This window comes from Eulemur rufifrons, chromosome 3, assembly GCF_041146395.1.
Source record: "Eulemur rufifrons isolate Redbay chromosome 3, OSU_ERuf_1, whole genome shotgun sequence".
Lineage (NCBI taxonomy): Eukaryota > Metazoa > Chordata > Mammalia > Primates > Lemuridae > Eulemur > Eulemur rufifrons.
The window spans coordinates 35,466,260-35,493,504 of record NC_090985.1 but is presented as its reverse complement, the minus strand read 5'-3'; the positions used below and the strand labels follow the sequence as shown (position 1 = coordinate 35,493,504).

The window sequence follows — 27,245 nt, the reverse complement described above, 5'->3', positions numbered from 1 at the left end:
GGCCATGATCAAGTACGTTAGCCCTTCTGAGTCTCAAGTTATCTCACCATGAAAAGGGAAAATAATGCCATCTTTGCTGTTATAACGCACTAAGGCAATGTATGACAAATGCCTTGTGTTATACTTCTAAGTGGGAGGTATCACATACTCTGGACTTCAACTTCTTGAGTTCAAATCTGGCTCCGGAACCTAATGATTATGTAACTTTCAGACTTTTTCCCATTAAAACTAGAGATATAACGGCTATTCCCTCGTGAAAGTATTATGAAAGTTAAATGGGAAAATATATGTAAAGTGCCTAGCATGGAGTGAGCGCTCAATAAATGTCAGTTACTATCTTTATAATTACTACTCCCCAAATAGCTGATACATAAAATTCTGCTGTTATCAATTTCACTTTAGATTAAGGCAGTATTCCTTGTTAAAATGCAACCACCTCTGGGAGAGTTACCCATTAAATCACTAAGGCACAAACAGAACCAGATCCTGTCTAACATGAAGGTTCTGGAGGAGTAAACTGAAGGGGCACGGGCCATTGGCAGTGTGAGGGGGAGCAGGGGAGAGCCGAGGGATGCGACCCTGGTGAATGGGAAGACACACAAGCAAATGGAGGGGCTCCAGGCAGAGAACTGGGAGAACGGTTCAACCCAGTAACTATAGGGACTTAGGATACTGACACCAGCCTTGGAAGAAGCTTAGACCTGCCCATTGCTTGGATTTAACTGCTTCATCTATTAAAAGGGTACTCAACTAGAATAATGGAGGTGGTGAGAATTACACTTCCAACTGACCAAGCTCTGAGGTCGACAAGCCAGTTCACTAACTTTACACACATCATGGCCATTGGCTGGAGGTTTCTAGGTTATATACCCCTTCCTTTCTCATCTCTCTATGTTATAAAATGGCCAAACAATGGTAAAGGGGCCTAGTGGTCCTTGGCTCTGGCTGAACATTAGAATAACCTGGGAAGTAGTACTTGGGCTTTGTCTCTAGATGAATTGAATAAGAACCTGTGGGGGTGGAACCAGATGATTCCGATGGCAGGCCTGAGAATCACTGGATTCATTCAGCCAACTGTAGCCTCTTCCAATCACTTGTAATGGTTCATCCAGATGCAAGCGATGAGGGTTTTCGCCTGCAATACACTCTATACTGATGCTGCTAATATGTAAGCTTGGTATTTAAATAGAGAAAAGACCCTTCACTAGGATTCAAATACAGTAAAAATTACTGCTGCATGTATTATTTAGAAGAACAAACAACTTGTAAGATGCAAGCAGATAGATTTCTAAACTTACATTTTATAGAACTTGTATTTGTGAAGCCCTCTAAGAAGCATTAATGCTCTGGATAGGACTGAAAAACAATCGTTCTTGGGAAATGTCCACAGATCCAAAGAGCCCAAGGAGAGGGAGAAACATATTAAATGCTTGCTTTAGTGAAATGCCCTGGAAGGTGAAAGAGCTGCTGTTAACCCCTAACGGGCAGAAATTAAATTTCTATGACAGAATAGGTACCCCAAACCACCTTTATAAAGTATATTGAGGAGTACAGGAAAGAGCAACATAAAAGAATTCAAATAAACCACGTTTAAAATGGAAGTAATAACACATTAGAGAAGATAAGGAGTAATAATAATAGCTGACATTTACTCAGCACTATTTCTGTCCCACATCCTGTTCTAATTATTCATAATCAATGAACTCATTTAATCTTTACAACCACCTATGGATTAGGCACTATTAATAGCCCCATTTTATTTAGACGGAAATCCTCACTAGGGATTCAGTGTCAGCACTGGAATCCAAACCAGGCAGTCTGGTCCAAGGTTCTAGATGCTGCAATCCTACCTCAGCTCACTGAGATGATAACAATTATTGCAGTCTTTAGATTCAAATATAAATTTCTAGAATCCTTATACTATCTTCAAGACCAGTACTCCTCCTTCTCGGAATCCTTTACAGCCATCTCTACCCTAAGATGCTGTGATAGATTCAAGGAGTTTCAAGGTAGGGAGTTTCATTCCAAAGAACTATCATTCATGAAACTTTCAAAGACCTAACATCAATCTGGCATGTGAGGAAAGGTCTATAATGCAGTAGAGAGAGGCTCTGGGGTTTGAAAACTGGTCAAGCTGTTTATAAACTGCATGACCCTGGGTATAGGATTTAATTTCTGAGCCTCATCTATAAAATGCAGATTCATTAAAAAAGTATTCACTGAGCGCAAACTGCATGTCAGGCAACGTGCTAGGTATTGGGAATTCAAAGATGAGTAAGATGTGGTCCCCCATCTCCTAGGAACTTCCAAATGGTGAGAAATAAAGATAGTGACATCTATCTTGTAGGGCTATCTAGAAGATCAAGTGTAGGCCATATGCTAAGTTCTCAATAAACTGTAGTTTTCCTTCTTTTTTCAACCCGTTATTTAAACAGTATATGACACTGAGGTATAAACTCAGGCAGTAAGGATGTTTTGAAGTGTATAGCTTCTTATATCTTTGAAATTAATTTTTTAGGATTATTACAATAAAGTAGTACTTCAACTATAATTCGTATATTTTCCTTCTGTTATAATTTGTTTTATCATATCTATACTATAAGGCTTTTAGTTATAAAAAAGGAAAAGCAAACAATTCAAAGGTATAGAAATCTATTTAGGATGATTTAGTGGCTTGATATAAGTTTCTTTACTCTTAAGTTTTGAGGTTAACTAAAATGTTTGCTGTAGGTTTGTTAGAATTAATATTTTGAAATGAAAACATCTATCTAATACTGTGTTAAAACATACTAGAGGGCCCATCACTGCTGTCATTATTATTATTGTGACAGCAAATTCAGAGATTGGCACTGAATTTGATACCTACAGTCCTGCATTACTTTGGATAGTAAATTAAAAAGAAAACAATTTATGTCTTTGAACAGATACGTGCAAAGCAATGAATTCATGGATGAAATCTTCCAAGGGTGGGCTGCAAATCTTTAGGTGTACATAGAAATGCATTTCTCCCTAGGATGGTAAGCTGGGAAGATGAACAGCCCCTGGGGCAGATCTTGCTAGGGTACTCAAGCCAACAGACCCGCACCATTAATCTAAACTCATAAGTAGCTTTCACATGAATCACTCTAGTAAGAACAATTTGCAAAGGTGACACTGACTGAGCCCCTTAAGCCCATATGTTCAGGGGTCCCAAACAAAGGCCCCAAGTTTTCTGACAACAAAGCCTCTTTCCTCCACTTTTTCAAAGATCACTGAATCCCTTTATATTTTTCTCAGAAAACTGCTGGCCTTAATTTCAACCTAATTCTAAGTAATCAATGGTGTTTACAAGGTCAGGAAAAGCCAGCTAAAACTGGCTACAAAGACCCTTCTATGGGGGCAGGAGTGTGACTGCAAGTGATATAACTGGCAGCAAAAAAGTCTGATCTAAAGCCAGTGATAAGTGGAGAGCAAAATAACAGGAATCACTGGGAGGGAATTAGAAGTTGGGGGAGAAAGCCATTTTTCACTGGGCCGCTCTGGGGGCAGGAGCGTTCCGATGTTTCTAGCAGGAGGAGGTGCTTGTCAACAGATTTCAGTTCTGACAACAACATTCAACGAACTAACAGTGATAGCAATAGTAACTATTAACAGTGCCCATGCACAGCATGTCATCTCATTGAATCCTCATATAATCTTTAGGAGTTAAACACTTTTTTCAAGGTCACACAGTAAATGGAAAAGCTGGGATTCAGACTCAAATCTGACAGATGCCACAGTCCATTCTCTTAGCCACTAAACCATGTGGGCGGTGTGACATTTGTTGTTAATTAGAGCCTTAAGAATGCGTCTAAACAGTTCGCTTGGCCACAATAATGTGTTCTGGCAGGAAAGAAAATGGAGGGGGAAGATTTTTTTTTATTAAATTTTTTTAGCACATTGCCCAAGGTCATATAACTAGTAAGCAGTGCTGCTGATTCACCAACTATGTGATCTCCCATCACTCTGCACTGTCTTCCACAGCAACTTCCTAAGAAAAGCTAATAGAACGTGATAAGGCCATTATATAACTTGTCGAAATGACTGTTGAGGACTGTTACAGCCAGACAATTCTAAGGGAAGAGCTCTGTAGCTGAAGGTATAGACAGTTAGGGTACACATGGTAAACTATGGACTAAAACCTCATGATCTATGTGGTCAAATGGTCTGAAATTTTCACTCTAGCACACATAGGTAACTGTGTATGGAATTAAACATCAGCAGGTCAAAATTATCTAATGTTCCACCTGTGTATCTTTGATGCCTTGCCAGCACATGGCGGAATGAAAGCTTAATAAAAGACTGCTGAATAAACGAATATGTTAGACAGTCTCAATCGTAATTACTAACTGATCCAAGTCTGCGGGCAGGATTTCTGATATCAGATGGGTGGCTGGTCACGACTGGTATGATAGTTTCAAATCTCTACTGGGCTTTCGGAGGGAAACTGAAGACCTCTGAGGAATCACCACAAGTGTCCTGGGGGGCTGGGGATAGGGGAATGGACAGAGATGATGCAACTGCTCAAGTTCCATAAATGACAAGAATCTTTAAGATGCATGCAATCATCTGCCACGAAGGGCTTGGCCACAAGAGCGTACTGAGCACCTTCTGTGGTCAAGTTCTACATGAGAGGCTAAAGACAGAGATGGACAGGATTAGGTAAATGCCAGGGGGGAACTCACAGTCTAGTAGGACAATGGGTTCTGCAGGAAGAAAGAGAAAGGTCATATAGACTAATGCCAGACAGACCCAAGTTTAAACTTCCAGTTGTGCCAGTTACTAACCAAGTTATAGCTCTTATTTGTGCTTCAGTTTCTTCATCTGTAAAATGAAGGTTATAATACCTCATGGGGTGTCAGGAAGATTAAGTGAAATAAATTTTATGAAGCTAAGTGATACTTCCGTTCCTTCTTGATAGAAATCTAAACTCAACTATAAGTAACGAAAAACTGCCAATGTGATAAATGCTCATCCCTCTTTTCTACTATTCTGTTAGCAATTAATTGCTTATCATAACTCAAGGACACCACTTGGCAAAGGATACTGTAAGTTAACAATGAGCTTTTTCTCCAAGCTGAGGTCACTTGGTTAAAGCAGGCATATTTTAAAAGACTCTTGGTACACACTTCGCCACTCCATTCCTGTTTGATACATTTTCACTATAACCTGTGCATTTTTAAGAATTAAAAATATTTTTTTGCTAGTTTTAAAAGGTTAAAACTATGTACTTCTTTGACTACCACCAAGGTTGGACATTACATAATTTCCTACATTATTTTGTCATGCAAAGAACATTCTCTGTCACCTTTATAAATTAGTCAACTAGGTTTTCCAGAATCACCAGTATTTTCCCAAAGATAAGATTATAAAATCAAACAATACTTGATTCAGTTTGAGGGAGCAAAAAAAAAAAAAAAAAAAGTTTCTGGTGGTGCCCCAGAATGATGCAGACCACCACAAGCAAGATAAAGCCGATTTTTTTTTTTTTTTTGTAAAAAAGTATCCTAAACTATATGACCCAAATGCATACATTAAACATATTTTAGTAAAATTTTACTGTTGGCTACATTACTTCATGTGCTTCCTGAGCCTTGAGGGCAGAAAGCGTAACAAATGGGAAGGGCAAATTAATAGACACACTTACCGTGGCATGTGAGATGGTCAGAATCCCATTCTTGACAGCACACTTCCTTCTCTGCCATACTTTCCGGATCCTAAGGAGCAAGTCAAACACAACCAGATATAGTAGCTGATTCACTGAGACATGCAATTATATAGTGTGAAACATAATAATAATTACAAAAAACCTCCCATGCCAAAAACACAACCCCCTAAAACAAAATTCTGGGTGCCTTTTATTGCCCCAGGTGGGAGGTAATTCAGACAAGTAGACATGTACAGGATGGTCATTATAGCACTGTTTTTGATAGTGAAAATGAGAAATAGAAATAATAAAATTTTAACAGCAGGAAAATGAATAAATGAATTTTAGTTACCACACTGATAAAAGTATTCTTCTCTGGGAAGGAGGCCCAGACCTATATTAGGGGCAGTGTTAGCAAGGGGTTTTTAACCAGGTCTGTAAATCTTTTATAAGAAGGCTGTATTAATCAATTACTTCTATAATTAATAATTGATTTAAAAAAATTAAGAACATAACTCAAGAGGTCTGCCATGCAAGGAAGAGTGGGGGTTGGGATGCCTCAGTATACAGAGAAAGTAACTTAGGGTCTAGGGCTCAAGAATGTATCATCATCATTTTGGGTAACTTGTACATTTCCCCTTTAGGGGTCTTCCAGGACCAAAATGATGCCTCAGAGAACTGTTCCTGATTCATGTAGCAAAGTAAATAGTGGCCAAACCATTCACAAGTAGTTGTGAGTCAGATACATTTTGAAAAATTCGATTTGATGATGCTGAAGGATGGAAAAAACCAAACAGAACTGATTTCAGCTTAGAAAGGTTTTTTCTGTGCATGAAACTCCAGGCACAGGTAGAGACTACATGTGTGGCAGCTCCACGCATATGCAGGCAGGTACAAATGCAGTAGTTGAGACCACGTCCATCAGGTAAATAGAAATGGGCAGGGAACAGGGATTCCCTAGGCTGGGAGAGGGCTTCACAGACCTTCTATTGCCATGGAAACAAATGACATTAGAGGAGACCACTGTAGCATCCCGGGCATTTAAAACAATATTAACTCATGTTTTTCTTCTCTTTCTTAAATTAGTCCTATAAGAAAACTGTCACAATGCAATATAAAACCAACTCTAAGCACAGATAATATTGTATATGTAACTACTAGAAGCACAGTTTGTTCCAAAGCATGCTTCATAGAAAAAATACAAATTTGACACCATCTGACCAAATGTAAATTGAACACACTGTGCTCAAAATGCTAGTGTCCTCAGGAGGTAATTTAGAACCACTAACTGAAGAACCATTCTCAAATTACAGCTAAATCACGTACTTTCATCTGGATGTATTGACCAGGGAAATGTCTGATTAGAAGTATTATCTGTCAAAAAATAACCATAGCTGCATTTGGTTAATGTAACTAACTCTTTGCAAGTAGTTCTCCATCCCATGTTATCCTCACAAAACCCTGCTAATATAGGTGAGGTATCCCTGCACACACTAAGACAAAACCAGTGTCATCCTTCTCTAGCAACACATTTTTAAATATTAAACAACCAACCTAATAATCAAACTATTTGACCTTGAGGAATAGTTTGAAACCTCTGTTTAGTCACTTTATTAAGTCTTTATTCATTAGTTTTTCTTACACATGTATATTCTGGAAACACAACACAAAACAAAAAAAACCATATTCTCTAATAAAGCCAAGGAAACTAAAACAAAAGCATTACTCTTTTTGGTTAACAGAAATTGCTAATGAGGGGCTTGCTAATGATCGTAAGAAAAGGAATAATCTCAAGATATATATACCCTTGCACAGTTCAAAGCAGCAGCACCCAATCTTTGTGAACTCTTTGATAGCCTTCATTCCTACAACTTCCACGGACTAACCTCAGTTGCTGTGGTCTCCCCTTTCTGAACTGAAAGCTTTATGGATGCTTGAGTCTGTGTAGCTCCTGAATGGAACATACCAAGGATTTCTGCCATCTGGTGTTCACTGAGAGTGCCACCCACAATTACCAGTTATGCCATGCTCTAATCTCAGAATTCCAGAAAAGAAATTTTCTATTGGAAAGTGGCCTTGTATAACTAAACAAGTACCAATTTTTATGCTAGATCACTTGAGCTTTGATCCCAACACCATCACCCACTAGCTACGTGACTTTGTTCATTGTCACTTGACCTCTTGCAGACTTACTTTCCTTATCTGTATCGTGAAGATATAATAATGTCCACTGTCTTACATGTAATGAGAAAATATAACAAAGCAATTGTTCCTTTGCTTCTCAATAAATGCCTTTGGGCCTTAAAGTTTTAAAATTATTAAAAAAAATTTTTAATTGTTTTCAAATTATATAACAATCCTTTAAGTGGCCAGGCGCGGTGGCTCACGCCTGTAATCCTAGCACTCTGGGAGGCCGAGGTAGGCGGATTGTTTGAGTTCAGGAGTTTGAGACCAGCCTGAGCAAAAGCGAGACCCCGTCTCTACTAAAAAAAAAAAAAAAAAAAAATAGAAAGAAATTATATGGACAGCTAAAAAAATATATATAAAAATTAGCCGGGCATGGTGGCACATGCCTGTAATCCCAGCTACTCGGGAGACTGAGGCAGGAGGATTGCTTGAGGTGAGGAGCTTGAGGTTGCCGTGAGCTAGGCTGACGCCACAGCACTCTAGCCTGGCCAACAGAGTGAGACTCTGTCTCAAAAAACAAACAAACAAACAAACAGAAAAAACAATCCTTTAAGTAACAAGGAACATTCTAAAACTAGGGTCAAAAATTACTAACGCATGGCCATTTTACCATCTCTCCTGCTGCAACTTACCATCTCTTCTGCTGCTCACCCAACCCACCATCATCTCCCATCTAGGCCTCTGAAGCAGCATCCTAACTGCTCTTACACCCTACAGTCATTCTTGGCATGGTATCCAGAGAGAACCTTTTAAAACATGTCACATTATGTCACTATTCTGCTCAAAACCTTCTGATGACTCCCCACCTCTCTCAGTGGCTCCCTGGACCTCTGACCTATGACCTCTCAGCTCGCTCACTCCATTCCAGCTATGCAGAACTCCTGGGTATTGATCACCATGAGAAGCATGCTCCTGGCTGTTCCCTCTTCTCTGTGTAGACTGTTCTCTCACTTCCTTCAGGTCTTTGCTCAAACATCACCCCAATAAAGTCTTCCATGACCACCTGTATGACAGCAAGAACCACCCCCACCCACCACACTATCTGCATCTCTTGGCCTTGCTTTATCCTTCTCCATAGAAAGACATCGCTTGGGCAGGGCGCCGTGGCTCACACCTGTAATCCTAGCACTCTGGGAGGCCGAGGCAGGAGGATCACTTGAGGCCAGGAGTTCAAGACCAGCCTGAGCACGAGTGAGACCCTGTCTCTACTAAAAATAGAAAGAAATTAGCCAGACAACTAAAAATACACAGAAAAAATTAGCTGGGCATGGTGGTACATGCCTGCAGTCCCAGCTACCAGGAGGCTGAGGCAAAAGGATTGCTTGAGCCCAGGAGTCTGAGGTCGCTGTGAGCTAGGCTGATGCCATGGCACTCTAGCCCAGGCAACAGAGAGAGACTCTGTCTCAAAAAAAAAAAAAAAAAAAAAAAAAATAATCTCTAATTTCCATCTGACCTACAATATATTTACTTATTTTTTGTCTAGTTCCCCCTTTAGAATGTAGGCTCTATCAGGGTAAGGACTGCCTTTTGTTCAATGCTATATTTCTAGGGCCTAGAAGAGTGAGTCTTAGACATATGGCAGGACTCTCAAAAGACATTTGTTGAATCATCAGCAGAAAGATGAGCAAAACAGTGATCCCAGAAATTTGTAAGAGAAATATTTGCAATTTTAGCAAACAAAGTGCAACAAAAAAGGTATATGTTGTAGACAAAGGCAATAAACACATATCCCCAAGCAATCAGAAAACAAGAAGCTTTCTTTTTAAAAAATGATGACCCTTAGTAAAGGGAATAGTCAAGATTCTACTTATGCACTTACTGTGAGGCAGAATCAACTGGTCAAGTAACAGAAAGAAGGCCCAGGTGGCAGGACCAGGGGAGAAGGTGGCACAAGATGAGGTTGGAGAGGAAAGGCAGGGGCGAGATGCTACATGCAATGGGAAGCCACCAGGAATTTTAAGCAGAGGAATGACATCATGTACTTTATCATTTCTAAAAGACCACTCTGAGTGCTTTGTTGAGGTGAACTGGAGGGAAAAAAGCATGAGTGACACAGAGACCAGTTAGGAGGCTAGTGAAATAGTTCAGGAGGGATGACTGTAGCTGATCCTAGAGCAGAAGCCACGGAGATGGCAAGAAGTGTACTATTTTTAGAATTAGAAATGGGAGGGCTTTTGTCAGATTGGCTGTGATTTAAGAGAAAAGGGGGAGTCAAGGGTCACCCCCAAAGTTGGGCAGCCTGATGGGCATGCAAGCAAAAAACCCTGCAATGAATGAAAGCAGAGAGGTGGGTGGGTACAAGGTCAACATGTGTTTGCTTCACGTGCCACCCAGTACTTGCCTTCCTAAAATCGTGCGTTACAAGTCAGAGATGTCATTTACGGGCCACAGAACAATTACTGCTTCTTCTAAAGAGAACAAGTTAAATCTCAGACTTACTTGAAGAAAACCAGTGTGCTAAAGTTCTACAGTTAGTGCATTATAAAACTTCTAAGTGTGTTTTCCTATTTGAGAGGCTGGAAAAAGTTCCTAGGTTAACAACACGCAGTAAGTGTGCTAATCCCACACTGGGCACCTGGGCTGGGCTCACACATACCCATCACTTTTCTTCAGCAGGTATCCCTTCTTTTCACTGCCATATTCCTTATTGCCCTGGAGCTGATGCATGCTATATCCTCCTTGCCGGCTCTGTGAATCCTAGAAAAGAAAAACCACAAATTAAACAAAAACCAGAGACAATTCTCAAATCCTTAACTCTATTCTGCCACTGAGCCTTTGCTCACTGGTCTAGGTTTAAGAGAATTATGGAACTTTAAGAGCTGGCAGGTTCTTGCCTTTATCTTGGAGGAGGAAACAGGGCAGGTAGACAATTGCCAGAGTCACAAAACAAGTCCAGGGCAGAGCTGGGGCCTGGGCTCCAGGTCTCCTATTCTAGTCCAGAACCCAGCTCTACTCTGAACTGAGTTCAAACAAATACACTACATGTGTATGACTCCAACCAGTTCACATTAGCAGCAGAGGCAAACACAGGAAGGACTGCAAAAACTGAGGTGAACCACAAAACAAAGTCCATACAACCTAAAGGTGTTCTTCCCCTAGGCTGCCCTTTTCTCCCTTCACATGTTCTGCTAAAATACCCACAAACAAAAGGGGAACCTTCTGAATGCAGTATTAACAATTATTATAAATTTCTTTTCTTGTAACTACCTAGTGCTCTGTAGAATATACATATAACCATACTTTTAAGAAAACATCCATGGCTTTTCACATGGCAGCAAAAAGCATATGCTGTGGTGAAGGGGGTGTCAAGGGCCAAACCAACAAGATGCAAACACATCTGATTTAATACTAGCTCTCCACTGATACTTAACCATAGTTTCTAAGGACTGCACGACTAGAAACAGCCATTATATCACGAAAATATAAGAAATAAATGAAAACATTAAACTACAGAATGAGAACGTAGGTCTTTAGACATAGGACAATTTTCACAGAAAAGTATTGACTTACTCTCCTAGACTTCGATCAGGAAGGGCAAAAGCAACAGAGAAAAAAAGTAGAACATTTGAAAATATAGTTAATTTCATTGAAAATCTTACTGCCCGTAATTTAAGCACTTTATATAATATACACAGAAAACATCATTGTAAAGATAATTAATATGAGACAACACATACACACACATCACTAGATTCATGATAAACTTTGGGTGATGGGACAATAAAATATCTGAATATTTATCAGGTCTTTTAAATTGCAGATCATGTTGATAGAGAACAGAAACATAGCTGAAAGTAAGAACATTAGGTATACACTTCACCAAGACAAAATGGTTGGCAAACTTCAAATGTGTGTGTAGGGAATCAATACCTCAGTGAAACCCAAAATGACTTACTCAGAAAATCTCCTAAGAGCTACAAATTGCAGGAGTCGTCTTTGGGTTTTTTTTTTTTTTTTCTCCCCTTAAGGGAAGAGAATTTCATAAACATATCCATCCAATTAATAAGCAACACTTTAAATGTGATGGTGCTGAGGTAGGAAGCTCAATCACTCACTGGTCATTTACTGATGACTTGTGTACAGAATACCTTTAAGGCCAGGATGACTTCTTTCTGATATTCAGGATCCTTTTGGGCCAAATAGTATATGTTTAATTGACAAAAAATCTCTAGGAAGAAGTACCTTTGTAAGGCTATTCTACACACGATGAATTCTGTGTTCAGAAGCACGTCTTGAACACCTCCTAAAAGCCAGGTATTGAAGACCCTGAATTGGACATAACCCCTGGCTTTGAGGTAGATGCTCACACTGACATCACTGTCCTGCTCTTTTGTGTAGGTAACTGAGAGCTTACTGTACACTTTTCCAGGCAAGTTGACTCATATTAAAGAGGTTACAAACTCGAGTCTTTTTCTTAATCTGAGTAATTTCTCTGTTTATAACAGACCAGATTCCCTCCATCTGAAACACATTATTAATCACCTGGGGAGGGGTGGAGTATGAACTAGGATCTAGGAAATCTCTTGCAACATTCCCCCGAATGTTTATGTTTAATCAGGGCCCACAGTTCTGAATTCCATAGCACTTTGGCTCGCTAAGTCCTCCCTGATAGACATTTTCATGCTTTCTGGATGGGCTGAGAGACTGTACTAAAAAGTCAGGCATGCAAAAAGAGCAGCCTTTCTCTGTATCTGTATCTCTAAAGACAGTTCCCAGTCAGTAATAACAGTTATAACAAGGTTTGTTTTTTTTTTTTTTTAAAGTAGGTAAATGTAGAAAATTATGTACCCATAATCCTAAATAAAGAAAAATCAGGACAGAAAATTAGATCGGGTTGTAGGGAACTGAGGCATGGGACAGAACAAGAGGCAGGGATAAATGAAATCCACAGAGCCCTCTGCTTTAATCCAGTGAAATTGCATGAAAACTATTTAACTATGGATTTGGAGTCAGGGATCTCTGCTATACCTATACTTCCCAGGAACATTAAAAACAAAATCTAAAATCTCCTTGGATATAAATTCTTTTTTTTTTTTTTTTTTTTAGAATTTTATGCCATTTTAATAAATAATTAGCAAGAAGTATATATAACAGACTGATGGATCTGAGAAAAAAGCATTTAAAATGTCTGGGGAAGCAGTTACATTAAGCCAAGAAATAATAATGGTTGTCTTTTAATTACTCAAACTTAGAGGGAATGAATACTTTATTTTTTTTGTATTTTTAATTTTTACATCAGAAAAATTCTTATTAAAAAAAAACCCTCTTCCTCAGAGCCCTTGTTACTAAACTAAACTTCTCTTCATCCGCCCACATAATTCCAAGGTTTGTCTGAATGCTTTAAAACTGCGTCTTTCTAATCTTAACCTTTGCTAACTTTTAAAATAAAAGCCCAAGTTTTAAAATAAAAGTACTTATCTATTTTAAACAATGATTCAGATGCTAACAACTTATAAAAACTGTTATGTTCTGTAAATTTACCATTAAGGAATTACTTACATATGTTTATTACTAGCCTATATAACCTTAAATTCTGAATGACAAACTCTTAGACTGAATGGGTCTTGCTTTACGTCAGACAAATACACTTTTTTTTTTTTATACTTTTTTTTTTTTTTTTCCCATCTTATTGTTATGGGGGATACAGAATTGCAGGTTACATACGTTGCCCATGTACCGCCTTTCCCCCCAGATCAGAGCTCCAGGCGTCAGACAAATACACTTTTAAAGGTGAATAAGGTGGCTCTAAACTCTAGGCCTTGACCTCGTTAAACTAAGCAGGAAGGAAGCAATATGTTTCTGAAGTCTAGCATCAATAATCTTAATTAACTATTTTAAATTAACTATTAATGAGTTTCATGACTTAAAGTCACACCAATTATTATTTGTGCACTTTGAGAAATGATGGCCATTTTGGCTTGCTTATTAGCAGGGCACTATAAATAAATGAAAAGAGGCTTTTCATTTTTGAGAAAGTAGATATTGGACAATTATTAACATTAATAATAATTTAAAAATACATACATCTAAAGGAATAAAATAGGTTCTAAATCCTTTGACAGTAAAACAGAATTCAACTATTCAGGAAAGAGAAATGCAAATGAAAAACTCATTTGGGGCCGGGCGCGGTGGCTCACGCCTGTAATCCTAGCACTCTGGGAGGCCGAGGCAGGTGGATCGCTCAAGGTCAGGAGTTCGAGACCAGCCTGAGCGAGACCCCGTCTCTACTAAAAATAGAAAGACATTATATGGACAACTAAAAATCTATATAGAAAAAATTAGCCGGGCATGGTGGCGCATGCCTGTAGTCCCAGCTACTCGGGAGGCTGAGGCAGGAGGATCGCTTAAGCCGAGGAGTCTGAGGTTGCTGTGAGCTAAGCTGACGCCACGGCACTCACTCTAGCCTGGGCAACAAAGTGAGACTCTGTCTCAAAAAAAAAAAAAAAAAAAACTCATTTGGGTAAAAATATAAAACTAACATAAACAATGAACTTAAAACCTTGGGGAAATTTCATGATGTGAGCCAGAAAATGTAAACTATAGAATGAAATGACGCTATTACTTTTTAGTTTCTCATTTTCTATTAGCAGTACAAACTAATCACCTTTACTCTCTTACTTGAAAACCATATTAACATATAAACTGCATTATTGAGGAGTCAAATCTCAAATCTTGTTAAACTGCAAGCAACCACACACTCATTGATTTAATGGGATTATAAATATTTCTGGTATCTAATTTAAAATGAAATCTTTACTACAGGAACTTCAAATTTCTAATGTAAAGTATGAATGGAACAGGCAAGAGATTCCTTCTGTTTCATCTTCCTAAATATTTACTGAGTAGTTTTTGGGTGCCAGGCAACAAGCCAGATATTGTGAAGAGAGAGAGACAAGCAAAACACAATCTGTCAAACTTGCAAACTACACTGTGATGGGCTATTAAGAGAGTCCATCAGTGGAATCAAACTAAAAGCTGGAATTTTTGCAATGATTTAGTATATTCTAATTATTATTTATAGATATCACAGCTAAAAATATTTTCAACCCTAAAAATATTAATAGTTACATAGCAAATAGTTCTTTTGGGAGGGTAGGCTATTATACAAGACTAAGATAATTAACTTCATAGAACATTTGCCAAAAGACAATAAAAACTTAATTTGGTTTTGATAAGAAAAAAACGAGTCTCACAAAAATCCAGGGATCCAATTTACAACTAAAATTTTTGGATTTTCCTTTATTGGACCCAAGTTAGAACCTGGTTGGGGTGAGTGGGTTAAATGATTTGTTGGGGACTTTTAATTTCTCAGGTAATCTTTTGGATTACTTTATATTCTTTTTGAATAGTAGTGCCATGGCCGGAACTCTCTGGCAGATAGTCTCCTCTCACATTTCATCTAAGTCATTAAAAATCATTACCTTCAAAACATATTCTGCAATGAGTGATGATAAAAAGCACGAGAAAGGGATAGGCGTGCTGTGAAAGATTAATTTTTTACTCATAAAACTCTATGGACATGGTACTAATGAAAACTCATCATTTATTAATTTGGGGAGAGTTAAAATAAATCAAATCATGTGCATTTCATCATGTACATACTCCTTTGGCGTACGTGTGACTTTGTTCTTTGGCTAGCATGAGTAGAATACAGTAGTCTCTGTGCAAAACAAACAGGGACTATAATAGTCCCCCCTTTATTTTTCAATAAAGCTTCCATGTATAGGAAAGAGGTAATCTTGTATGATAAAACAAAGGTAAGGAGTGATTAACTGCCTAACAGTAAATAGGAAACCTTCCAATTTTCTCCCCGGACAGAAATCTACCCTTTCCCCCTTCTTCTACTTGGGTCTTTCCATTGCTTTTACACTGAGGAATCATACAAGAGGACCACTTTTCTCCTAGGATTTATATGCAACAATAAGCACCTTCAAAGAGTACAGCGTATCTGTGTTTCAGTCTGAAGTCTACCTGGGGTCTGATACTCAGATGTTCTTCTAAAGCACAGTCTGAGGCCTCAAATCAGGTGCAGTCATTGCCTAAGACTCCAGACAACGTGGATGCAGATGTTGCCTCAATGAACACAGAGCTTCCTGGCCACTCTGCCTACTCCACAGATTAGCAGGTGCCTAGTGTTAAAGGAGCGTAGACTTCTCTCACTCAACCAAAACTCAATGCATATATACAAACTGGATTTGGAGAAGAATAGAGAGTTGTATTCAGTCAGTAACAAGAACCATTAGAGTTTCTTTAAAAGATTAGTGTCACTGCTGCAGGTCTTCACATGTTTTAGGGGATGTTGCTTTGCTCTTGTTTTGGACTCAAAAATCCCTTTCAGAAATTTTAGGAAGTAAAAAAAAAAAAAAAGTGAGTTTGCTATTGCTGTGAGATATCATAATGAATTGACAATGTAAAAATGCTGTATTTTATGTGGTTATTGTTAGATATTGCAATTAAAGTTAATATATGACAATTTCATAAAACCAACAGGCATGTTTTGACTTTCTCCTAGGCAATAAATGGTGCTTACTATTTAATTATTCTCATCATGAAGTCCATGTCCCTGGTGAGACATTCAAGGTCCTCCATAATCAGGCCTGAGTATTTACCTCAGAAACTGCATTTGTCACTCTTCCACCTACCCTGCCCCACAATGTTTGCAGCTCCCTGAATATGCCAGGCAGTTTTCTACCCCTGAGCCTTTTAGGTTTCCTCTCTTCGAGGGCAGGCCACCTTCCAATGTATCTTTACCAGCATTAATACCTCTTTAGGTGTGATGGATTGTTCATATGGCTGACTTATTCCATTAGATAATGAGCTTCTTAATGGAAGGGACTAAATTTTAATACCTAGAACAGTGTCTGGCACATAGTAGGTATTAATTATTTAAACAAATGACATTTATAATTAAGAATCTGTACTGTATTCATCCAACACGTACCATGCATTGTAAATTCTCTTCCAATATCCAAGGACCACCTCACTTTAATTTTCCTAATTGTGATACTAAGCTTCTATAGCATTCTACATCAAAATGTTTCCCTGGCAAATGAGACACACTCCTTGTGGCTGCCCAGAAAGATAGAGGTGGTCTAAAGAGGACAGTCATGGGGTGTGCCACCCATCCTTCAAAAGCCTGAGAGGATACACTTCTGAAGTTCATGTCTTCAAAGCCAGGACAGAAAACTGAAAGTCATGGAACTAAAGATCCGGGACATCTTTTTTAGTAAGGAAAGAAGCAGAACTAAAATACAGTTCTACATCGGGCTTATGGTAGGTACACACATATTTCATTTGTCCCCACAACCATCCTGGCAGGAAGCTATCAGTATGCCTGTTTTGCAGATCAGGAAACACAAAGGGTATCACAGGTAGCGTAACTTACACTGTTAGCCCTGTTGCAAACATATAAATCACCTACTTCTTTCTGATCAAGTTGAAGAGAGGATTTTATTAAGTCTCGGAGTGCCGTTAGCTGTTTCTTTTCTTCATCCTGGGTCTGTTTTATCTACGAAAGAAGAAATTATTTCTATTACTTACCATTTATGCTTTTATGAGCAGAGTTTAATTTACCCAAAAATACCAAACAATTCTATTATATAGTTGGCTTTCTTATTATATTCCTTGACATTGTCTCATTTTTGATATGAGCACAATCTTCTCATCTTATGAAAGCATCATGAGTTTTGAAATCAGAATACTGTAACATGGTTTCTTATTAAATAATTCATCTAGGCTAGACAATTAACTCTGAAGTACTATTTTAAATAAGGTTAAGAAGCATCATTGAGATCATTTGCTTCTGGTTTTTCAAAGGGTGGTAGTAGGAATACCATGATGTGATTAAATAGGCCAGAAAAAGAATCATATGACCAGGAATCTAATGGGCCAATGCATATATGAAAGTTTACACAGCACTATGTGAGGACAAAGGATTGGTGCTGCTTTCTTTTAATCACTTGGAACTTAACTGCAGCCTGAACCATGTTAACTACTAAAAGAAAATGTAAAAAATTCAGAGCTATGTATTTTTAAAGTTATATAAGAATATAAGGTATTATTTGTAATTCCAAAATCTTATTTGAAGATATTTACTTATATGCATAATATAATACATATGGTTTTAATATCATTTATCATCAAATGATTTATGTGCAACAAATTTGCCATTTCTACATATGCATTTAGTATTACTTTCAAAAGTTTTCCTTTTGATTTCCCACTACAAAAGCAAAACTTAGATACTCTAGAATATGGGACCACGGATGACTTCTCTTGAGTTAAAACAAAGGCTTATCTGCCATAGGTTTATACTGACACATCACTTAACCTTTTCTGCTCTTCTTTAACACCCTTCTAATACAGGTTTCAAGTTTGGGGATATTTATCCATGAAAGCAAGTTAAACTGCATGTAATTTTTAAAGAACTTACATTATATAAATCAGCAGCCAGTTTTTCAATGTATTGTTTCAATTTATCAGCTGTTTTCAAGCCATCTTGAAAGAAACTACAATGGAAAACATCGGCAATTTACCAGCAGAATAAAAAAGAAGGTAATTATGCCTGCAAAATCTGAAAATATCTATCTATATATACATATATAGTTTCTCTACCCATTTATCTATACAGAACTATTATAAAACTAATTTCAATATTTTATAAAGATACGCCAACAAATTATGGCTACCAATTGACATTTGATAGAAGGCATCACAGACGCTGCAAATCACAGTCACAGTCCCAACACAGTGATTTCATAAGGTGCATATCCATCTATTAATATATAGAACAGTTCCTCCTGGTTATGCCATATTTGAATTCAAGAGAGAGAAAGACATATTAACCTGCAGAATATCATGAGGTTGTCTGCACACCGTAAGGAGACACGTGACTGAACTACAGGAGGTAAGTCAGAGTGCATTCAGTTCCCTAAGGCCCCATGTTCCAACACATACTTGAAACAAAGGACTTTAAAGCAATGGTACTAATCAACTGAGAAAGCTTTATTCCACAACTTACATAAAAAGGCTGTATTATTTCACCTGAAAAATAATAAGAGCTGACATTTGTGGAGCATTTATCACATGCCCAGCACTGTACTAATAAGCACTTTTCACAAGTGATTTCAGAAGAGTAAACAGACACACACAGTGAGTATATAACTCATTCAAGGTGCTCACACAACTAGTTAAGTGGCAGAGCTAGGATTCAGATCCACATCTGCCTGATTCTGAAACCATGCTCTTAACTAGCTAGTGAAGACATTCCTTGTTTCAGGTGGAAACTTCCACTCAGGGGCCCAGTCTATGACATAAGTTTGGAGAAACATACAACAAACCTCAGGAAACTGGTATTTAGAATTTTCTTTGCCCTACTGGAAGCTTCTCTATGCCCCCAAAGCAGATTACTTCTGAAATACACTTTATCTATTTTGCTATCTCCCCTACAAATGACAAGCACCTTGAAGATGAAGATTATCTCATCTTCACATCATGGTGGGCCCAGCACACAGCAGCTGCTCAGTAGCTATGAATGAAGCAATATCAAGACATTTTTTGTGTATTTTGAGGCAGGGTCTCACTCTGTCACCCAGGCTGGAGTGCAGTGGCACAGTCATAGCTCACTGCAGCCTCAATTTCCTGGGCTCAGCCTCCAGAGTAGCTGGGACTACAGGTGTGTACCACCACACCCAGTTAATCTTTAAATTTTTCGTAGAGATGGGTCTCATCATGTTGCCGAGACTGGTCTCAAACTTCTGGCCTCAAGCGATCCTTTGGCCTCAGCCTCCCAAAGTGCTGGGATTACAGGCATGAGCTATCATGCCCGGGTAGCAATATCAAGAAATTTTAAGGCACATGTTTTTTAAGCTTAATATGTGTATTCAATGGCAACAACACATCCTATCAGAACTGGCCTTCAGAGTGATTATTGAAATCCTCTAAGTTCCAACATTCTTTAAGGTTGACATCTTTGGCAGAGAAACCTTACTAAAATAAAGAAGAGAGACTATCTTTAGCAAGTCATTCAGCAACAAGGATGAAAGGAATCATGACTTTCTGTTTAACCATTAAACTCTCATTTTCTAACATTCAGGTTTTTATCACTGCCTATAAGGACGAATGTTAAACTTCCCAGTACAGAATTAAGGAACTTTGATGTTTTGGCTGGGCCTTAAATATTTTTCTAGTTTTAACTTCTACCATTTTCCCTTAAAAACTCTAAGCTCCAGCCATGCTATATTAATATTTCCAGCTGCTTGTTCTTTCTCAACCCATCTTCCTCCACCATGGCCTTTGCATATGCTGTACCCTCTTCTTGGAATGCCCTTCTCCTCTGTACCTGCCTGACAAACTCTTTCTATTGAGACTCAGCTCAGTTGCTACCTCCCCAGTCTTCCCTAGTCCTGCCAGTCACGAGATGGCATCGGTGAACACTTGTGCCCAGGCCTAAGTGCCAGCCCTAGAGAGGCTAGCAATGTTCTGCACAGAGCAGGCCATACACACATGTTAACCTGAACCAGTACCTTCTACAACAGGGAAGGACAGTATGCCAAGGAGGGAGACGTATGGTTATAAAACTAATAAAAGCAAAATCAATTTTGGTCTCTGATACTCAATCTCTAGAGAAGGGTTTTGAAGGTAGAGCACTGAAATATAAGATAAATGACTTAGAAATATTTTCTCCCATTCTATGGGTTGTCTTTTCACTTCTTCTCTATATCCTTTACGTTTTTAATTTTCAAGTCCAATTTATCTATTTTTTTATTTGGTTTCCTGTGCTTACTTTGTCTGCTTTGACACATATTTATTGAGCAGCTATTAAGTGAATGAATGTGACTTTGAGTAAGTTGTTTATGTTTTCTGACCTACAGTTTCCTGATTGTTGTTAATATCAAATGAGAAAACACATAAAAAACTTCGGCGAGGAGTATATAACCTCACCTACAAAATAAGCTCTCAGTAAATGTTGGCTATTATTATTATATGTAAGATGAAGAAAAATACAGCAATGTTTATAAATGCTCTTGACTCTGCAGATCATACTGATACTTGGTAGGTGGTAAAAGGAGTGGCTAAGCAGGATAGCATGTTTGTTTTGAAAGCACCCTGTTACTGACAATGTTCATGTTTGCATGTTTGAAAAGTGAGGAACAATTAATGCAGATAAGCTGACATGGGTTAGAAAAAGTTAAAAACTCTTCTTTTTTGCTCCCTTTATTCTTCCATTGCAGTATCTTCAACCACACTCAAGTGTTATGACTATGCAAAGTATTACCGGAGTAAATTCACTGTTGAGTACCAATAACTTGGTTATTGGAAATTATTTTGGGAAATGAAGTAAGTACTTAGAAGAAATCCTTTTAAAAAAAAATCTAAGCACAGAATGCTTAACACATACACAAACATGTCTATTCAGAATTTTGAGAAATTGACTGAAGTAGGAACAAATAAAAATAGTCCTTGAAAGATCAAACTATTCTGGCTTCTTGCTGTGATGGAGTTCTTGGGGTTTCATCCACAAGGCAATTTATACTTCAATCCCATTATAATCCAGTTCTACTACTTGATGTCTTAGAACACCTTTTCCCACAAGGCGGCTTTTACTCTGTAGGCTTTTCTTCTGACGATCTCTCTCTGCCCAAGGGGAAGAAAGGGGGAGACTCTTCTGCTAGATTCCAATGGCCAGATCCTAACCATCCTCCAAGTTCAATCCAAGTACCACCTCCTCCTTAGTCTTCCTGGCCAGGAGTCCCTTCTTCTCTTGACACTGTCTAGCCCCATTATGATTAATGATGGACCCAACTTACTTTGTTTACCTGACAATTAACTTCTCAGAAGAGCAGCTTTGTTTTATCTCTGCCCTAGAACTGAGCACAGTACCTGGCTTTTGGTAGGTGAGTAATAAATATTTGTGGAAAGGGAAAAAGCAAAGAATAAATGAATAAAGAGAGGATACATTAGCTATACAAGTTAGAGTTGCTCTTCTTTTCACCTTTACTAACAAAGGTTAATCTATCTATCCTTTACAAAGAATCTTTTATTTTGAAAAACTCTTGTTTGTGTAGGTCAAACCCTTCTTTACAGACTTAGCTTGAGATCAAAAAGGATTTCTAAAATCAGGTGAAATCAGGTTTGCTGCCAAAGTGTTGTAATTCAGAAGACTGGGAGATTCACTTATTTCTGTAAAACTTTCAAAGGAATTAAATGTTTCTAGGAAAACTGAAATTGATGAAAGATAAAAAATTCCAACCAAAACTAAAATTAGGAACCACCACAATACATTTTAAAGTTTCATAACTGCCCCACTACACTATGAAGCCAAAAGCTAGTCCAGGTCTTCAGCAGGCAAACTTTATCCCATGCTACATAAACACTGTTTACAGTTTAATGTATCATTTTTATTTTTGAAAGACATTTATACAAGGTAGAATTTACTTTGAAAAGAGAAAAAAGGTAACAAATTTATGTAAAGAACAATTTGGTCATTTAAAAGCTTTTCCTGAAGAGAAACATCCTGGACAATAAAATATACAAATAAATGATTTTTAATGCAATTTAGAATCATCACAGCTGTCAACATATACAAGGTTGGAGGCACTGGGCTAAGCACTCCATATGCATTATCTTATTTACTTCTCACATCCTCATAAAAACCTGAGGTGTGTGCTATGAACCTTAGCCCAACTTGACAAGATGAGTATACTGAGGTATAGCGAAGTATCTGATAAAGATCACATGGTTATCTAGTTGCAGAGCCAGAATTTGAACTCTTTTATTTGTCTAACACAAGCTTTGTGCTTTTCCATAATATTAATGCTGACCTCCTTAAATGTTTCAATTGACTACAAAGATCTTCCTAGATATAACATTATTTAAGGAAATAAGAGAGATCAAAGAAAATTATGTATTTAACTTTTTGGAGAGTAGTGCTTTAACGAGTTCAAATGACCTTTACATTATTCTGCTTATAAATATGAGAGCTGTCAGTTTTGGAAGGTCCTTGTGCTATTTTCTGTGTAACTTCCACCAATTAATACACATTTTAATACTGACTGGCAAATTTTAACATAAAGACTATGCAGAAAACCCACAAAAGTTAACCCAATAAGTAAATAAGAAGTAAATAAGCAAATGTAGGGACAAAGAACCACAAACATCATAAAAAGGTAGCCCTGCAGTGTAAGCAAACAAAAACGGTGCCAGTGTAGAACAATGGATATCTCTAAATATAACACCAATTATACAGGAATCCATGTATAAATGCAAAGTATTCTTTATGCCCACAGTATTTAATTTCACTTAATTTAGATGAAAAAAAAAAATCCCAAACTCCAGATGGGAATACATGGTGCAAATGATGCAATAATAGTAAAATGCCAAGTAAGAGAGGTGGGAAAGGTGGTTGCCAGAAAGGATTCCTTAGTGGTAGAAACTCATTGGACTCCTCAGTGGTAGGGGCTCATGCGACCGTAAGAAGAGCTCCACAGGCTGTCAAGGTTAGCATTTGTAAGGAAGACAGCATTTTTGAGAAACTAAATAGTTGTCCTAATTGAAGCTACTGATTATTTATATAAACACTGAAGATGGAAGACAATACTATTTCTTATCCAGTTAGCTGTGGAAGGTCATTATATCACTATACATAGCCACCACATGAAGAAATAAAGAGAATTAAGACAAACAATGGAGTGAATGGGGCCTTACTTGGGCCAACAACAAAAAGTGACATCCTACTTACTTGCACTGTGCATGATAATACTTTATAAGATTCTGCAGTAGATCCACACCCTTTTTGGTCTTGATTTCATTAACTTTAATGAGATACTGTGGAAATAAAACAGAATTTTACGTTAATAATTCCAGACAGGGCTCTTCAGTCATGGGTTCAGGTGGCAGAACACCACCTGTGCATCTGAGAAAGTTAATGAGCCTTGGGTGGCCTGTAGACAATTTAGGGAATGCTGATTTGGCACAGTCACAAAGTGTACAAAACAAATTGATTAGTGTTAGCATTTTATAAATTCTTACGATTAGTCTATTAGACAAGCAAATAAAACACACCAAAACATTCCAGAATAACTGATAATTTCCCATTGGTGCAGTGGGTCTCAAACGTATAGTTCACATGGTCAAAAACCCAAAACACAGATTGTTCTTTGCAGAAAACAAGTAGACAATTCTCTTTGAGAAATATGCTGTGTAAGACACTGAAACTTTTCACCAAGGAGGTGAATCAGAAAGAATTTTTGCTGTTCAATAATGAAAGAATAAAAATAAAAATAACTCATTAGTAATTTATGCAGTTAACTAAACACTACCGGTTCTGCTTTGCACTACCAGCCAAGACTTTCTATGGACATTGTTTGCTTCCTGCTCACTTGTTTAAGGTTCATGAGCAGATTAAGTTCAAGGAGCCAAAGACTTATGAAAAAGAAGGAGGGAGGAAGGGAAGAAAGAAATTAGGAGAAAGGGAGGAAGAAAGATTGATCTAGGGAAGAAAAACTTAAAATTGCAAAAATTCTCCATTTTAATATTTTCTGAAAACTACAAAAGGAACTCCATTACTCAACAGCAGTATCAGAATGGGTTGGTCTCTGGGTCAAGGAGTGTTAAGTGTTCAATGGGAATTCAGTTTGAGAACCACTGCACTAAGTTTAAGGCAGCATGCTTTTCATTGCATTTTTTCACGAAATCAGGCTTTCTTAACAACTGCTTCATTTAAGCTTTCATTCAAACTGGACACACGGTTAAAAAAAAAAAACATGCTCTAAACTTGTACCAGTAAAACTTACTATTATTCACCAGTGTTACCTCTCACCAATTTTTTTCCCCCACCATCACTCACAAGCAACATTAAGGTTCTCACCAAGGAATCCTGTATTGGCTTAAAGAGCCCCGTGGGACTGAGGCTCAAAATATGAGACAACAGGGCAATGGCGGGTTCCCAAAAGGCTTGGAGAAAAATGGAGATTAGAATCCTTAAGAAACAGTCCCCTTCTCTAATAATAGTTTGCCTTTAAGCATAAAGACTACTAACAGGAGAAGATTACAGCTATTAAAATTCTAGGCAACTTATCGAAAAGTCATCCTTACTTCGCACATTTGGAGCTGAAAGAGGCGCCTTTCCTTTTCCATTTCTTCCGCGATCTCAGCTCCTGTAATCTCTGTGCGGATCATCCCGTGCTGTTTTGCATGCTCTCTTTTCTCCTTCTCAATTTTTGTACTGTAAAATTAAAGCAGATGTCATTTAAAAAAAAACAAAAACAAAAACAAAAAAACACACCCATGTATAACACCAAGCATAGACCCCAGTATAAACTATAAACTCTGGGTAATAATGATGTGTCAGTGTAGGTTCATCAACTGCATCATATGTACCGGGTTGGTGATAATGGGGGAGGCCATTCTGTGTAGAGGCAGGGCCTATATGGGAAATCTCTGTATCTTCCACTCAAAAAGCAAGTCTACTAAAAAATAAACCACATTCCTGTCTTTCCTTTGATGAAAGCCACTGATTATTTCTTAATTACCAAAGTTAAGAGGCAAGAGTTCTTAAGTTGGTAGAATCAATCAGATGTAAAAATCTTAAAGAGAACAAATATACTGTATGGATTTTCATCTAGGAAATTTCTTACATTTTAAATTTGATCTTTTACACGATTGAGTCATATAAATTCTCTTACATTTCAGTAGGCATGAAGAAATTTTGATAGTTTACCTTTTCTTGGGTAAAGCAATTTATGATGAAAAAGAATCAGAAAGTTGGAGACCTAAGCTTTTCTTGATTATCAATAGATTATGAGATTTAGAATTATTTCAAGATAATTAAAGTATATATTGGGTCTTTGTGGGTATGCACAAAAATTAGTCAAAGGAAATTTGTAATATTCCTCTAGATTTGAACTATTTCCACAACCCAATAACATATTTTAATCATTCAACCACTTGGCATTGGATTGTACAGAATAAGGAATGGGAGAAATTCCAATGTATAATTTGGAATCCTATGAAAATGTTCTTGGGGGGGGGGGTCAGGGGAAAACTGGGGAAAAAAGAAGGCAGGCCCACATTAAACCCACAATACCTCAGACTAGTGCTTGGTTATGATAGATGACCAGTGGTAATAATACCAATGTTCACAGCCCTCTTTCCAAAAATCCATTTAACTTGAAAACTACTAATTTCACAAAGAGCCTGTAATTAATAGTTGTGAATGCAAAGACTAAGTGATTCAACTTTCAAGTCTTCTTTAAGTTGTTGTGGTGGTAGGGGAAGCCAATTCCAAAGAAAACCAATATCCTTGTCTCCTTGTCTATATATAAACAAGCTGAAAATTAATCCATCAACCCAAATTTACTACAAACCTGGTTAGAATAGACTCTAATACCCTAACACTATAGCTGAACAACTCTTTCATCATGCTACCTTGGCAGTCAAAGAGGCGTGATGGCAGGGATTTTATCAGAAAGAGAATAAATCTTGGCTCTCTCTCCACTGATGTGGGTGGGAAGAGGAAAAACATTGGGGGGAGGGAGGCATAACTTAATAATGGCCTTCTGATTTACCATGGTGACTTAACCACATGTGTTTATTTCTTCCTCCTCCAATGATCCCACTAAAATGATAGTAAATGCATAATAAAGGAATAATCTCTCAAGGACAAGAAGAAATGAAGACAAAAAAGGATGAGAGAATTAAAAAAATATTTGAAAGAGCAGGGCGGGAAGATAAAAGAAGGAGAGAAATCTGTACCTCAAACTATAGGGTTCCTTCCTCCCTCATTTACATAGCTTCCAAAATGCCACCATATACAATCACTAGGCAGAGGGCTGAAGGACTGTAAGGCCTAGAAAACAGACCTCAGACACTGACATTTGCTGTCTTGACATCTAAAACTTGAAACCTAAAAAGGCGGCCGAAAGCTTTCTTGACAAGTCTTGCTGATGCATATAAGCTTTCAATTAGCCTTTGGGTGCCTTGCTCTGAAATATGAACAGGCACCCAAGGATTGTAAGATAATTCAGAATAGCTTCCAAAATGAAAGTGAGAGTGAGCAAAATAACAAAAGGGGGAATGAGGGGAGGAACCAAAGGCAGTAAGGAAGCAGATAAAAAATTTTTACAAAATGTCATTAAGTCTTCAGTTAAAATATTGTACCTATGAAACAAGAAACTATAAAAAGGTAAACAAAAAATCTGATTGAGCAAAAGAGCTTTTAGAAATTTAAAATATGATAGCCAAAATAAAAAAGTAAACTGAAACAGTGGGGAAAAAACAATGATGAAATAACCTAAAATATAAATCAAATAGAACAGAAAGAAGAAGAAAATTTTAAGAACAATCTAGGAAGTCGAACATTATATGATGAAAAGTTCTAGAAAAAGAGAAAAAA

General features: G+C 37.7%; 1 protein-coding gene across 4 annotated transcripts in view; it reads right to left on the bottom strand.

The window, feature by feature from the left end:
- The window catches only part of ASAP1 (ArfGAP with SH3 domain, ankyrin repeat and PH domain 1), a 272,495-nt gene that overhangs the window by 67,718 nt on the left and 177,532 nt on the right, over positions 1 to 27,245 (bottom strand). For 2 of the 4 annotated variants that reach the window (XM_069465972.1, XM_069465974.1), the window contains exons 6-12: positions 24,947 to 25,076; positions 23,592 to 23,677; positions 18,285 to 18,360; positions 17,274 to 17,360; positions 11,363 to 11,371; positions 10,449 to 10,549; positions 5,666 to 5,735 (exon numbers count right to left, since the gene is read on the bottom strand). In XM_069465972.1, the coding sequence (XP_069322073.1) occupies positions 5,666 to 5,735; positions 10,449 to 10,549; positions 11,363 to 11,371; positions 17,274 to 17,360; positions 18,285 to 18,360; positions 23,592 to 23,677; positions 24,947 to 25,076 (559 nt within the window). The remainder of the gene's footprint in view (positions 1 to 5,665; positions 5,736 to 10,448; positions 10,550 to 11,362; positions 11,372 to 17,273; positions 17,361 to 18,284; positions 18,361 to 23,591; positions 23,678 to 24,946; positions 25,077 to 27,245) is intronic. The other 2 variants (XM_069465971.1, XM_069465973.1) reach the window with 1 other exon arrangement.